The sequence below is a fragment of the Schistocerca serialis genome, chromosome 8, assembly GCF_023864345.2.
Source record: "Schistocerca serialis cubense isolate TAMUIC-IGC-003099 chromosome 8, iqSchSeri2.2, whole genome shotgun sequence".
Lineage (NCBI taxonomy): Eukaryota > Metazoa > Arthropoda > Insecta > Orthoptera > Acrididae > Schistocerca > Schistocerca serialis.
The window spans coordinates 473,664,325-473,681,276 of NC_064645.1; the positions used below are offsets into that span (position 1 = coordinate 473,664,325).

Below are 16,952 nucleotides of genomic sequence, written 5' to 3' on the forward strand. Positions count from 1 at the left end.
ACACACAGTGCAATTGTGGTACTCACAAATGCAGTGCATAATAAGAGGTTGTTGTCTGTCATCTTGAAATTTGATGAAAAATATGATGACAGTGTAATACCCCTTTTTAGCGCGATGTTAAATATCTTTGTCAAACAAATTTGATGAATATTTGATCATATCTTTCAAATCTTTGTCAAAGAAATATGATAGTTCAATACCAGCCTTACTGAGCTTTTGATATTCAGATAGCTGTTTCTCATTTTTCTGAAAGGTTTCCCTAATTTTCTTATACACAGCATCTGTCTTTCACACAATCATTCACGCATCTATAGCTTTGCCTTTTTGCTCTAGCCATTTCTGTTTCACCATTTTACACTTTCTGTCAATCTTACTTTTTAGATTCAAAATGAATTTGCTGAATGTGAATATCTTGGCGTCAGTTGTAACAATATTACAAAAAGGACGGTTGCTACTCGCCATACAGCAGAGATGCCATGTCACAGATAGGCACAACAAAAAGACTGTTGGAAAGAGGCACAACAAAAAGACTGTTGGAAAGTGAGCTTTCAGCTAGCAAGGCCTTATCTGAAAATCTACACACACACACACACACACACACACACACACAATCACACCTCATATACACGACTGCCATATCCAACAACTCTGACCGGAATGCCAGGAATACACATCAAAATATTTAAAAGTGAATTTCCAAAGCATACAAAATCAATTTATTCTCAGCAGACAACTATATAAATAAAGGATTATGAGAAACTGCTGATATATGATAAAATTACAATCACAGTGCATAGTAAGAAGCTTACAGATTGTCACATTAACTCTAAATATTATTTTATTTGCATTAGCTTCAGCATATCTCACTGTCATTTTGTTGCAAATGAAAAGCACTCATTTAACGTCCTGAGTGAGTTTTTCAAGTTTCAGAGGGAGCAGCTGCACCATCTCTTGGCAAACTCCAAGTTCTACGGACATCTTCTGGCGTCCAGACTCGTGCTTCTCGCAGTAATCCACAATGAACTAAAAGAAAAGTTAGTTGCATAGGGAAACTTATGTTAACATGATTGAAGTAATATTCAAGCAAGAAAGATTTCTCATAATATTCAACAAGTCTGTGGTAGTGATTAAGATTTGAAAGTAAGTTTTTAAATAGCATGGGTTATCAGTGAGAAAATCTAAGCTGAATATGTAAAGATTATTTATTCACTGTAACTTTACTTATCCAAGTGCCCAAAACTTCACTTTAACATATATACTCACTCTCAAAATATTCCTTCTCTTATGACCAAAGTTTTATATGTCTGATAATATCTAATACATTGACACTGCCATGACTTTTTTATGGGTGGCTCACTCTTATGTTGTAATAATGCATCAGTCTTGTACTACAGACTTAAGCTGAAATTTGAAAGACAAATTGTAGTCTCATGCAGCGCACTACTTTAATTTTTTTACTAAACCGAAAAACTGAATCCATTCTTCCTGTGTATAAAGTATGGACTGTAAACACAGTAAGCATGCCAACAACACTCATCTAGTAATTGGTCCACAGACTACTAACCCCTCAGCACATAACAAATCCACAGATGATCATTTTTAACACAAGGCAATAAAAAAAAGGCCTCTCATTTTGTGTTAAAATATTACCACATGTACATCACATAATGTGTCATGTAGCACGATGTGTGTGATACAGTACAAGAACTGCAGGGCAAAGATGTAAGAAACATTACTGTTATATCTGATTGAACCAACCAACAAAAATCAGCTAGTGTCAGGCAGTACCTTATCTGTAAGTGTGAAATGAAATACGGAAATAAAAGCAATGTGGTGCAGGCACCAAACTTCTGGGAGAGTGTGATAAAAGAGGATTAGAGCTACTGCTATAAACTTAAGTGTTGAACCTGGCACTCAATATGTCTACTCAATTTGGCTAGGTCTCAAAAGAGATCATAATTTTAAACAGGGAATGTGATAGAATACAATTACCAGTGTCAGAAAACAGTCACTTATAAAAAGGCAACTTATGGTTTGTATGTTTCACAATTTGGCTGGAGTCCAAATAGTAAGAAACTGATATCAGTCCTCAGCACACCTGAAAAATACAGCTGAGGAAACCAGTCAAAATTCTGTGTAAGATAGCATCATTAATACTACTAAAAATTCAAGGATCAGATAATTATGAGAAAGAGTCAGTTCTTACAATACTTTTATGGTCATTAACCAAATAATGAGATAATTTAAAAAAAATAGTGTGATTCAAATTGAAGTTTTCTGTGTCACATTAGGAAAGCTGCCTAAATTTTAAATGATACAATAACTGAACAAACAAAATTATTTTAAGTCCTAATGCCCTGTTATACTTTACTATCTGTCTACACTTTTAGCACTGTATAAATAAGTGAATGAATAAAAAATCTATTTAATTTTTCATTCCTGAATTACTGCTTTCCATAAAAATCCTCTTAACCCCCCATTACTCGCACAAAAATTCGCGACGTCGTCACTCGCGCGGATGACTGGTGTCATCCACAAAGCAAGTGGTCTATTTGTACACTTTGAATGGTCTTTATGACTTTTTATTAAATCTAAATATAATACATTTAATATTTGTACACAGTATAATATATTCTAATGTTTGAAACTGTTTGACAATTCGAAGAACAATATCTTCAGCTGAATTACTGGCATTACATGGTCCCTCTTGTTGCTTACCAACGTACTGTTCTAAATTCAAAGTGTAAGCTGTTTTACATCAACCAAACCAAACACTTTTAACCCATACTTTGCTGGTTTGCTAGGTTGGTTGGTTGGTTGGTTTGGGGGATTAAAGGGACCAGACTGCCATGGTCATCGGTCCCTTTTTCCAAAGACAAAGAACACCCACAGAGAATAAAAACGAGGAACAGAAGAGATCACAGACGATACAGAACAGGAGAGACTGAGACAAAGACAAGACAAAACGAACGAAAACCACATAGAGATGGACGGTGGTTGGCTGACCATAGAAATAAAAAAGGAATAGCCAACCACTTAGAAACACATTAAAAAATCAGTGTAAAATCATAGGCCAAAGGCCAGAGTCGACACAAAACAATAAAATAAAACAGAAACACTCAGATTAAATGATAAAATCCCCCTGCCCGAATAAAACATAAAACTAAGTCAGCCATAGTGGAGTCGTCTGTTAAAAGGGCAGGGAGCGTATCAGGCAGCGCAAATGTCTGCCTGACCACAGCTAAAAGGGGGCAGGCCAACAGAATGTGGGCCACTGTCAAAGCCGCCCCGCAGCGACATACAGGAGGGTCCTCCCGGCGCAGTAAATAACTGTGTGTCAGCCGGGAGTGGCCAATGCGGAGTCGGCAAAGAACTACTGAGTCCCTGCGAGTGGCTCGCAGGGATGACCGCCACACAGCCGTCGTCTCCTTGACAGCACGGAGTTTATTGGACATTGTCAGTTCGCGCCATTCATTGTCCCATAGCGCCAAGATTTTGCGGCGGAAGACTGCCCGCAAATCAGTCTCTGGGAGGCCAAGGTCCAGAGATGGCTTGCTGGTGGCCTCTTTCGCCAGGCGGTCAACATGTTCGTTACCCGGGATACCGACATGACCGGGGGTCAACACAAAGACCACAGAGCGGCCGCAACAGGCAAGAGTATGCAGAGACTCGTGGATAGCCATCACCAGACGAGAACGAGGGAAACACTGGTCGAGAGCTCGTAAACCGCTCAGGGAATCGCTACAGATAACGAAGGACTCACCTGAGCAGGAGCGGATATACTCTAGGGCACGAAAGATGGCGACCAATTCAGCAGTGTAAACGCTGCAGCCATCCTGCAAGGAACGTTGTTCGGAACGGTCCCCTAGAGTGAGCGCATACCCGACACGACCAGCAACCATCGAACCGTCAGTGTAGACAATACCAGAGCCCTGATACGTGGCCAGGATGGAATAAAAGCGGCGGCGGAAGGCCTCTGAAGGGACTGAGTCCTTCGGGCCCTGTGCCAGGTCCAGCCGAAGGCAAGGGCAACGAACACACCATGGGGGTGTATGCAAAGTAGCCCGGAAAGTAGGTGGGACAGTGAAAACCTGAAGCCCAGAGAGAAGCTCTTTGACGCGGACCGCTATTGTACAACCAGACCAGGGCCGACGATCTGGCAGATGGACGACCGATCGCGGGAACAGGAGACGATAATTTGGATGCCCGGGCGAGCTTAGAACATGGGCAGCATAAGCGGCCAGCAAGCGTTGGCGTCGGAACCGCAGTGGAGGTACACCTGCCTCCACTAGTACGCTGTCCACGGGGCTGGTGCGGAAAGCACCAGTGGCAAGGCGTATCCCGCTGTGGAGAATTGGGTCCAGCACCTGTAACGCAGATGGGGATGCTGACCCATAAGCCAGGCTCCCATAATCCAGACGGGACTGGATTAACGCCTGGTAGAGCCGCAACAGGGTAAAGCGGTCGGCGCCCCAGCGGGTGTGGCTCAAGCATTTCAGAGCGTTGAGATGGCGCCAACACGTCTGTTTAAGCTGCCGGATATGAGGCAGCCAAGTCAACCGGGCATCGAAAACCACCCCCAAAAACCTGTGGGTCTCCACTACAGCAAGGAGTTCGTCAGCAAGATAAAGCCGCGGCTCAGGATGGACTGTTCGGCGCCGGCAGAAATGCATAACGCGGGTCTTGGCTGCCGAAAACTGAAACCCATGGGCTACAGCCCAAGACTGCGCCTTACGGATAGCGCCCTGTAGCTGACGTTCAACAGCTGCAATGCCAGTAGAGCTGTAATAAAGGCAGAAGTCGTCCGCATACAGGGAAGCGGAGACAGAGTTTCCCACGGCTGCAGCAAGACCGTTAATGGCTATTAAAAACAGACAGACACTTAAAACGGAACCCTGTGGCACCCCGTTCTCCTGGACGTGGGAGGAACTATACGAGGCCGCGACTTGCACGCGGAAGGTACGACACGACAGAAAATTGCGGATAAAAATCGGCAGAGGACCCCGAAGACCCCATCCATGAAGCGTAGAAAGAATGTGATGACGCCACGTCGTATCGTACGCCTTCCGCATGTCGAAAAAGACAGCGACCAGGTGCTGACGGCGGGCAAAAGCAGTACGGATGGCCGACTCCAGACTCACCAGATTGTCGGTGGCGGAGCGGCCTTTACGGAACCCACCCTGAGACGGAGCCAGAAGGCCCCGAGACTCCAGTACCCAATGCAAGTGCCGGCTCACCATCCGTTCAAGCAACTTACAAAGAACGTTGGTGAGGCTAATGGGACGGTAGCTGTCCACCTCCAGAGGGTTCTTTCCAGGTTTCAAAACGGGGATGACAATGCCTTCCCGCCATTGCGACGGAAACTCCCCCTCGACCCAAAGACGGTTGTAAAGATCGAGAAGGCGCCGCTGGCAGTCCACTGAAAGGTGTTTCAGCATCTGACAGTGGATGCCATCAGGCCCAGGAGCGGTATCAGGGCAAGCAGCTAGGGCACTGCGAAATTCCCACTCACTAAATGGAGCATTGTAAGATTCTGGGTGGTTGGTGCGAAACGAAAGGCTCCGACGTTCCATCCGCTCTTTAATGGAGCGGAAGGCCTGGGGGTAATTCGCAGAAGCAGAACTCCTAGCAAAATGCTCTGCTAAGCGATTTGCAATGACGTCGGAGTCAGTACAAACTGCTCCATTCAGTGAGAGCGCAGGGACGCTGACAGGTGGCCGATAGCCGTAGACGCGTCGAATCTTGGCCCAGACCTGCGATGGAGTGACATGGAGGCCAATTGTGGACACATACCGCTCCCAGCACTCCTTCTTGCCTTGGCGGATAAGGAGGCGGGCCCGCGCACGCAGCCGTTTGAAGGCGATAAGGTGGTCGACGGAGGGATGTCGCTTGTGACGCTGGAGCGCTCGCCGGCGATCTTTAATCGCTTCAGCGATCTCAGGCGACCACCAAGGCACAGCCTTCCGCCGAGGGGACCCACAGGAATGGGGAATGGCAGATTCGGCGGCACTAACGATGCCGGTGGTGACCGAGTGAACCACCGCATCAATGTCATCGGTAGAGAGAGGCTCAAAAGCGGCAGTGGAGGAGAACAAGTCCCAGTCAGCCTTATTCAGAGCCCATCTGCTAGGGCGCCCAGAAGAGTGGCGCTGTGGTAGTGACAAAAAGATCGGAAAGTGGTCACTACCACACAGGTCGTCATGCACACTCCATTGGACAGACGGTAAGAGGCTATGGCTACAGATTGAAAGGTCAATGGCGGAGTAGGTGCCATGCGCCACACTGAAGTGTGTGAAGGCACCATCATTTAACAGCGAGAGATCGAGCTGCGACAATAAATGCTCAACGATGGCGCCTCGACCTGTTGCCACTGACCCACCCCACAGAGGGTTATGGGCGTTGAAGTCGCCCAATAGCAAGAAAGGTGGCGGCAATTGGGCGACCAGTGCAGCCAGGACATGCTGCGAGACAGCACCATCCGGTGGAATGTAAAGACTGCAGACGGTAACAGCCTGTGGCGTCCACACGCGTACAGCGACAGCCTCTAAAGGCGTCTGGAGAGGGACAGACTCGCTGTGCAGAGTGTGAAAGACATATATGCAGACGCCACCAGACACCCTTTCATAAGCCGCTCGGTTCTTATAATAACCCCGATAGCCACGGAGGGCAGGGGTTCGCAACGCTGGAAACCAAGTTTCCTGGAGAGCAATGCAGAAGAAAGGGTGAAGGCTGATAAGTTGACGGAGCTCAGCTAGATGGTGGAAGAAACCGCTGCAGTTCCACAGGAGGATGGTGTTGTCCATGGCTAGGAAAGGCGTGACGGGTCGGGGAAGGCAGATTACGCCGCTGGGTCACCTGCTGCCTCCAAGTGAGCACCTGTGCCAGTGCTTTCCATGGCGTCGGAGGGACTGGCGAGATCGAGGTCCTCAGCAGACGCCAGGATCTCCACCTCGTCCTCAGACGCAGAGTTTGAAGGCTGCGGTGGGACAGGTGCCACCGCAATGTCAGGATGCTTGGGAGCCTTTTTCTTCAACTGCTTCGCACGCTGTGCCTTGGGAGGGTCTGGCTGGGAGGGCCCCACTGGGTCAGTCTCAGGGACGGACGACGACCGTGAAGCCCTATGACCAGCGACCGGTTGTTGTTTCATAACTTGGCGGGTGTCCGCTTTGACACAGGGCAAAGCCTGGGAAGGAAGGGCCCCAAGGGACCCCTTCCTGGCTAGAGTAGCCGAAGAAGCCCTACGTTTCTCCGGCTGGGAAGGGGGGACGAATGTCCCCGATGGTTGGGGTGGTGTTGCTCCTGGAGTAGATGGAGCAACAGAGGGCGAAGTGCCCCCCACAACCAAGGGGGCCGGTTCATTGTGACATAGCTGAGAGGCAACAGTACGTGACGACACGGGAGATGGTCGGACCGCTTGTGCAGCTGCGGCATAGGTGGATGTCATGGGCACGGGATGGAGCCGCTCATATTTCCGCCTTGCCTCGGTGTAGGTCAGGCGGTCCAGAGTCTTATATTCCATTATCTTCCTTTCTTTCTGGAAGATCCTACAGTCCGGCGAGCAGGGGGAATGGTGTTCTCCGCAGTTAACACAGATAGGAGGCGGGGCACATGGAGTATCAGGATGCGAAGGACGTCCACAATCCCGACACGTGATGCTGGAAGTACAGCGAGATGACATGTGCCCGAACTTCCAGCATTTAAAACACCGCATCGGAGGAGGGATATATGGTTTCACATCACAACGGTAAACCATCACCTTAACCTTTTCGGGTAAAACATCACCCTCAAAGGCCAAGATGAAGGCACCGGTGGCCACCTGATTATCCCTCGGACCCGGATGGACGCGCCGGACGAAGTGAACACCTCGTCGTTCGAGGTTGGCGCGTAATTCATCGTCGGACTGCAGAAGAAGATCCCTGTGGAATATAATACCCTGGACCATGTTGAGACTCTTATGCGGCATGATGGTAACTGAAACATCCCCCAACTTGTCACAATTGAGCAACCTCCGTGACTGGGCAGAGGATGCCGTTTTGATGAGCACAGAACCAGAGCGCATCTTGGACAAGCCCTCCACCTCCCCGAATTTGTCCTCTAAATGCTCCACAAAAAACTGGGGCTTGGTCGACACGAACGATTCTCCATCAACCCGCGTACAAACAAGGTACCGGGGTGAATATTCGCCACTGCCTTCTTTAGCAAGACGTTCCTCCCATGGAGTAGCTAGGGAGGGAAACGATCTCTGATCCAATTTCTTCCCGTTGAGGTTAGACCTCGATCGCTTAGAGACTGCTGGGGGAGGCCCACCAGCGATAGATGATGTACCACGCTTCATTGCGGGTCATCCGCCCTGATGCCACCTACTCCGACCAAGGGCCCTCCCCACGGGCGCCACCCAGCCACAGCAATAGCCACCTGGCAGGATGGCCATTGCCGGGAGTCCTGATGCCCCAGGGAGATGGGCATCTACTCCTTGGCATACGTGGGGAGTGAACGGCGCAGGCATCAGTAGAGCGATCCCTGTGTTGTCAGGGGGCTACAACCAAGAGGGTACATGGCGGCCCCACCACAACGGACTGGCTACCGTGCTGGATCTTAGGCGCAAAATGGCCAAGGTCGTCGTCGCAGTTAAAAGAAACACTGCAGAGTGCAGCGTGGTAATCACCCAAGAGATCGAAAACGAGCGGTACACCATTGCAACGACGAGAAAGACGGCTAAAGGTCTAATTGCACGACGGATACAGTGCACCATGTAAGGCGCCCTTCCCCAATTGGCTCGCTCTTCGGAATAATTTAGAAAGATGGAGGTCAAACCCGAGAGGGGACCATCACATAAGGCCGAAACATGTGAGACTCCTTTTAGTCGCCTCTTACGACAGGCAGGAATACCGCGGGCCTATTCTAACCCCCGAACCCGCAGGGGGCGGTTTGCTAGGAATATATTGCTTAAATGGGCAGTTTCCTCTAAATGCCATAAGCTGTTCATCAACAGTAAGATATTCACTAGGTGAAAAATATTTTTGACAATTGTTCGTGAATAGTTCAAGTACTCTATGATAGCAGCCAACTTGTCAATCTCTCTGCGAACACCTCTGTCATGGAAATTATAAAACCGCAGACATCTCAACAGAAACCTGAATCGGTTTTCACTTATGCATAAATAACATGATTCAAGTCAGTTGCCCTTCGAGTTATCCCACAATTTCGATATACTCTTTCAAGAACATCTCAAAGATCCACATAGATATAACAAACCAATGAAAGCTCTGATCTCTATTGCATCTGTTTCTTTAGCGTTCCTTTCCCTAGAGAAGTTACCACGAACTTAATTGATGTATATATTAGTGCACGTTACGATAATGCTTATTATGTTTTCATCCAAGAACCAATTCAGAATATCTATTTCTGTCTTTTTTTATACGAGCTTGATTTTTTGGTCCAGGCAAATGCGTAATAAAATTACAAGATCTGCTTCTCACACTGGTAGGGCATTTATATTTTCTCCGTTTAGGTATTCCATCTTTCCCTAAAAAAATGGATCCTCTTGAGTTACTTCTTCCTGTGATTCATATTCACCATTTTCTGACACTTCTTGTTCTGTTCCTGAATCATGACCACTTTCATGAACAGAATCCTCAGTCTCTGAGTCAGCGCTATAACTGTGAGCATCTTCATCACTCAGTTCATCGAACATTTCCACCATACATTAGGATCTCTACTAAACTCTGTCCAAGGTGTTTTGCCTTTGACATTTCTTCCACAATTTAAAAATAAAGAGAATACTAGGTAACATGGAAGCTAACTGCAATCAGTTTCAATATGTCTAAATTTACACACATGAAAGATCGTTTGAATCTAGGAAAGCAATAAAGTTATACAGACTTACTTTGTTTCAGATTGTGGCAGCAGAGCTCGTGTGGATGACAAGTGTCCTCCAGACTATAATAATGTTTCATAAACAATGTATCTTTCATAACTGAAAGACAACAATGATTGGAGCTAACAGCCGGAGAGATAACAGAAAGGTACTGTCAGACAAACCTGAGCGGGAAAGTCATGTGGATAACGAGTGTCATCTGCGCGAGCAATGGAGGGTTAAAAGAGAGAGAGTATCACTTGAAGTTGGTACTGTAGAGACTAGTGCAAAATGAACAGTTACACGATTTTGGCTGAGTGTAGGAAGTGCAAAGTTTACTATTAGTTATTGTTCAGTACTGTATTGAGTAGAATGTTGTGTTGCACAGTTTGCGAATTTCGAGATGGCAGAGTTAGAGGAGCAATGCGTCTGCGTTAAATTTTGCATGAAACTCCAGAAAACGTTTGGAGACACACCAAATGATGCAGGAAGGTTAAAGTGATGAGTGCTTATGCTGTACTCAAAGTTATGAATGGTTAGACGGAAGTTAAAGATGACACTCGTTCAGGATGCCCTTCGACATCTACCGATGATACTCACATCAGGTACATCAATGCAACTGTGTACGCCAATCAAAGACTGACTCCAAGAGACTGCATAAGAATGTAACATTTCAGTTGGATCATGTCATGAAATCCTGACACAGCATCTTGGAATGCACTGAGTTGCTGCCAAGTTCGTCCCGCGGCTCCTGAATCAAGACCAGAAAGACCTTCACCTCGCAATCTGTACAAACCTTTTGGATCGTGCAAATAAGAACGAGATGTTCCTTAAGAGAATCATAACTGGTGATGAGATGTGGGTCTATGTTTATGATGTTGAGACCAAGGTTCTATCTTCACAATGGGTTGGGAAAGGTTCTCCAAGACAAAAAAAACCTTGTCAAGTCAGGTCAAATGTCAAAGCCATGCAGACAGTTTCCTTTGACTTTGAAGGATCAGTTCATTACTCATGCCACAGGGACAAACTGTTAATTGGTGGTGCTATTGGGGCGTGTTGCGATGGCTGCGAGAAAATGTGAGAAGGAAATGCCCTGAAATGCGGCGATACAGTTCACGGCTCTTGCATCACAACAATTCACCCATGCATTCATCCTGTTGGTGCAAAACTATTGCACTAAAATGAAATCACTGTGCTGTCTCATCCTCTGTACTCTCAAGACCTGGCCTCTGCAGACTTTTTCTAATTCCAAAATTGACAACCCTATCGACAGGACCAAGATTTGCAACAATACACGAGATAAAAAAAAAAAAAAAAAATTCACAGATGGCGCTTTGTGCGATCCAGCAAGAGGCAGACCAAGACTGCTTCCAGAAGTGAAAAAGGCACTGGGAGCGGTGTATCAATTATGTAGGACAGTATTTCGAATGAGACCATGCACAATAAGTAAAAGATATGCATAGAAAAATTTTGTGGACAAAGTTCAACAATTCTTTGAACAGACCTCGTATATAGAAAACCCAAACACACTGCTACCTCCACACCTCACGCTATCACTAGCCCTCACAAAGAAATTGAGTGCTAAAGACTCTGGTCCATAGAGCTCAAACACTTACAGACAAGGAAAGCAGCACTGACAAATTACAGTACCTACGAATAGCGTTCAAAAGAATCAGTACTCGGACTGACTAACTGGGTGTGAGTCTGGGACAAAAGAAGAAGAGTAAAAAATTACTTATCTGTGGCCCCCAGCAGCAGGCTCTGTTCTTATCAACATATTTAACTGTCACATTGGGTACAAGACTAACAGCTGTCATGCCAATGCGATTGTACAATTTAGGCTTCTGACTGATCCAAATCTCAATTCTGACCAACATAAGTCCTTTGTTTTAAGATCAAAACAGAGGAACAGTACTTGGAAGAATTTTTGACCACCAGTTCCACAACTGCAGTAGAGTTACAGTAAGAATCCACACCTTGACAAGTCTTCAAATGGCTGAAGTTAAGCTGGCCAGATCACCCACCAGTAGGAGAAAACATGGCACTGAAAGTCTGTTTTTCACTGAGTTGTCAATTAATTGCAAAAGTTAAGTCCTTACAGGTGGTAGTTCTATACATCCTCTACTCTAAGGTGCTTCCTTTACTGCATGTGGTACATTAGGGCATCACCCGCATGAAGATTTTTACTGACTGCTCTACCTATTGGCCAATAATAGACAAGGAGATTGAGCAATAAGTACACTCAAGTTTGGATTGTGCACCCTGATAAGCTTCTCCCCAATGGTCCTTTTTTTTATCAATGGCCTTAACTATCATATCTTTGGGACTCGGTTCACATTGATTTTGTTGATGTCATTGCGAATATGATGTGAATTGTAGTGGTGTTTCAAAATTCCCATATGTGAAGAAGATGCATTCTATAATGTCACAAACCACAATTACTGCACTGACTCATAGTTTCACTATTGCTCGTCTGCCAAGAGTAGTAGTAACAGAATATGGTTCCCAATTCAAGTACACATCCTTCGCAAAGTTTTGTGAACAATACGGCCTCAAGCATCAACTTACCGATTCCTTACAACTACGATCAAGTGGGGAGGCAGAGCACATGGTCTCTACCTTTAAAGAGAAAATGAAGACATTGATTCAGCTAACATCATCAGAGGACATCCTAGTATTTTTAAGCAATTATAGGTCACCACAGATCATTGGGAAGAGCCCAACTGAGCTCCTGCATGACTGACTGTCATACTTCTCCACCTATTGTAGTTGGAGCAGCATGAGTGAGGACCATCTCTATGTCACTTCTACAGGGTGAGTCACCTGACATTACCGCTGGATATATTTCGTAAACCACATCAAATACTGATGAATCGATTCCACAGACCGAACGTGAGGAGGGGGGCTAGTGTAATTGGTTAATACAAACCATAAAAAAATGCACAGAAGTGTATTTTTTAACACAAACCTACGTTTTTTAAATGGAACCCTGTTAGTTTTGTTAGTACATCTGAACATATACACAAATACGTAATCAGTGCCGTTTGTTGCATTGTAAAATGTTAATTACATCCGGAGATATTGTAACCTAAATTTGACGCTTGAGTACCACTCCTCCGCTGTTCGATTGTGTGTATCAGAGAGCACCGAATTACGTAGGGATCCAAAGGGAACGATGATGGACCTTAGCACATTACGTCCACATGCTAACACCTTTTTATTGGTCTTTTTCACTGACGCACATGAGGGGTGAGGTACACGTACACACGTGGTTTCCGTTTTCAAATACGGAGTGGAATAGAGTGTGTCCCGACATGTCAGGCCAATAGATGTTCAATGTGGTGGCCATCATTTGCTGCACACAATTGCAATCTCTGGCGTAATGAATGTCGTACACGCCGCAGTACATCTGGTGTAATGTCGCCGCAGGCTGCCACAATACGTTGTTTCATATCCTCTGGGGTTGTAGGCACATCACGGTACACATTCTCCTTTAACGTACCCCACAGAAAGAAGTCCAGAGGTGTAAGATCAGGAGAACGGGCTGGCCAATTTATGCGTCCTCCACGTCCTATGAAATGCCCGTCGAACATCCTGTCAAGGGTCAGCCTAGTGTTAATTGTGGAATGTGCAGGTGCACCATCATGCTGATACCACATACGTTGACGCGTTTCCAGTGGGACATTTTCGAGAAACGTTGGCAGATCGTTCTGTAGAAACGCGATGTATGTTGCAGCTGTTTGGGCCCCTGCAATGATGTGAGGACCAATGAGGTGGTCGCCAATGATTCCGCACCATACATTTACAGTCCACGGTCACTGTCGCTCTACCTGTCTGAGCCAGCGAGGATTGTCCACGGACCAGTAATGCATGTTCCGTAGATTCACTGCCCTGTGGTTTGTGAAACCCGCTTCATCGGTAAACAGGTAGAACTGCAATGCATTCTCTGTTAATGCCCATTGACAGAATTGCACTTGATGATTAAAGTCATCACCATGTAATTGCTGATGCAGCGACACATGAAATGGGTGAAAGCGGTGACGATGTAGTATGCGCGTGACGCTACTTTCACTCTCAGTCCACCGGCTCTCGCAATGTCCCGTGTACTCATGTGTGGGTTCATGGCAACAGCAGCTAACACACCAACTGCACCCGCTTCTCCTGTGATGGGCCTGTTACGGACCCGTTTGCGTGCTACGACCATACCTGTTGGATACAGTTGGCGGTAGATGTTTTGCAATGTGTGGCATGTTGGATGCTCGCTGTCCGGGTACCATTCTGCATACACCCTGCAGGCTTCAGCTGCATTTCGTCGACACTCGCCATAGATGAGTATCATCACCGCCTTTTCAGAGATCGAATACACCATGGTCACAGTTCCTACAACACTACACTATCACAGACATCTGGTAACACGGTGTACTACAGTTGGTCTGCGTGCGGAGACGAATGCAGAATAACAATAGCAGCAAGCACTACATGCGGACACTGTGACAGCTAGACCAAACCACAACAGTGCACTACAGCCACACTCGTAAACACGGTCGTCATCGTAAACATGTCCCTGCAGATGCTGCTCACCGACCGTGGCCCGTGTTTGTTACAACACGCAACTGAACGTCGGAGGTTTCAAGCGTCAACTTTAGGTAACAATATCTCCGAGTGTAATTAACATTTTACAATGCAACAAACGGCACTGATTACGTATTTGTTTATATGTTCAGATGTGCTAACAAAACTAATGTGGTTCCATTTAAAAAAACGTAGGTTTCTGTTAAAAAACATACTTCCGTGCATTTTTGTATGGTTTGTATTACACAATTACACTAGCCCCTCTCCTCACGTTCGGTCTGTGGAATTGGTTCGTCAGTATTTGATGTGGTTTACGAAATATATCCCGCAGTAACGTTAGGTGACTCATCCTGTATATGGATATAATAGAGGGAAACAATCCACGTGGGAAAAATATATCTAAAAACAAAGATGATGTGACTTACCAATCGAAAGTGCTGGCAGGTTGATAGATACACAAACAAACACAAACATACATACGGGCACTAACATTCAGCCAGCATCTTGGGCAGCTGCCCGCAACAGTCATTGGTGCCCTGGGATGCTGCCTTTACTCATACTATGTGGACACACATAGTCTTCAATGGCAACACTACCAAAACTAGCTACATCATGGACTGAACCTGTTGGCATCTCCTGGTTGTCATAATCTCTGACCCAGACTGCAAACATCTATTCTTCTGTCACTGCTGACTATACCTCGACAGCAACAGCAAAAATTTCACAACTGCAAGTACTCTGGCCATGGACTAGCTCCCCATAGCAGGCCAGTAGCAGCCTTCATTGATTCCACAGCTCCATCAGTCAATCATGGCGACCACAGTGGTGACACTCCACCACTACCAGCAACAACACTGCTGCACTGGGAGACAGATTCGCCAATTTTTCCTTAGCATCCTACCTTGCTTGCAAGGGATGTTGAAATGGAGGAACTCTAACCCACAACATTCAAGGTACTATCCCTTCTTACATGTCAAAACCAGCATAAGTTGGGCCTTTTCCAAGTCAACATACCATCTCAGAGGAGGGAGGGATCAGCAATAGAAATACAGACAAGAAATCAAGATTTGTCACATAGCACCACAGGTGGTGCTTTGCTCAATTGGCTTTCAGGAAGAGTGGCACTCCAGGAAATGAAACACAACCCTGCCCCCACAGTGAAGCACAAGCAGATTCACATGTTTGCTCAGTAGATGTTATTACTGAAGTCACATCACTGATCATGGCACTTATCTATTCCATGGATTTGCTACAGATTATTGTGTTGGCTGGATTCTTACTTGCTGCTTACTTATGACTACTCCTGGACTTTTACTTCATGCCAACTGTTCTTGTCATGTTCAATAAACGTGATTTAGTTGTTTCATTTTGTTTTGGGGCGTCAAAACAACTAGGGTCATACACCCTCATGTCAAAACTGTAGAACATGAAAAAGAGAGGAATTAAAAACAACCACATGTTAACCACAATCGACGGAAGGGAAGACAGCTAAAAACAGGGACATGGAGAAAGTCTATAAAATATGCCATAGAGAAATGGAGGTCCTGAACTAAAAATTAAGTGGCCTTCATCATATTGCTACGATGGATAAAAAGTAAAACACGGTCAACTGCCTGCACGTTATTCACTAAAATGGCCAATAACTCAAATGACAAACAAAAACATAAGTGGTTAAAAAAAGGGCATCCGTCAGGAAACGGCAGACTGTCAGAGGTGAGTGCCCGACACATAACCTATCTAAAATGATCTCACAGTAAGAGGGCCAAGAGGAGTTCGTCCAAGCTGCTGGGAGAGGCTCTATAAGCCAGAGCTTGTTCCCATGAAGGGGGGACCAGTGGTGATGCCAAAGTGACACCACCTGCTGACAGACAGCAACACAAGGATCATCAGAGTGAGTGTAAGAACTAGTGGGCTGAGGTATGAGGACTGCAGCCTTGGCAGGAGTGTCAGCAGCCTCGTTTCCTGGTAGACCGACATGACCAGGAACCCACAGAAACATCACACTGGCTCCACCAAGAGTGAGCAATTGACAGTTTTCCTGGACCCGCTGCACTAAGGGATGGGCGGTGTACAGTGCACATAGCACCCTTCAAAGTCTGAGTCTGAGCATAGGACACAATTGAAAAGGCTGCATTGCCGGATGCACTCCATGGCCCAATACAAGGCGAAGAGCTCGGCTGTAAATACTAAGTAGTGTGCCGGAAGCCGATATCAAAAGACACGGGTGCCAATGATGAAGGCACACCCGACCCCACGGTCTGTCCGAGATTGCGAAGTTCTATGCAAAGGTCGTGAAACTGAAGGCGATAGACCGAGGCTGGAGTAGTGTCCTTAGGAAGCGAATGAAGGCCAAGGTTAACATGGGCTGCTTCACAGAGCCATGGTGGTGAAGGGTTCACACCCACTGGGAAAGATGCAGGTAGCATGAAGATTAGCCGCTGTAGAAAGTGCCGAAAGAGGACTCCAGGAGGTAAAAGAGAAGAGGGACGAGCCCCATACTGACGATCAAAGGAATCATCAAAGA

The 16,952-nt window shown here is 46.2% G+C and overlaps 1 protein-coding gene across 1 annotated transcript in view; it reads right to left on the bottom strand.

Annotated features, from left to right (window-relative positions):
- Positions 1–693: 693 nt before the first annotated feature.
- LOC126416423 (KIF-binding protein) overlaps positions 694–16,952 on the bottom strand; it is a 112,525-nt gene continuing 96,266 nt past the window's right edge. Inside the window, exon 6 of the mRNA XM_050084143.1 lies at positions 694–1,023. Coding sequence (XP_049940100.1) covers positions 895–1,023 — 129 coding nt within the window. The 3' untranslated portion in view covers positions 694–894. The remainder of the gene's footprint in view (positions 1,024–16,952) is intronic.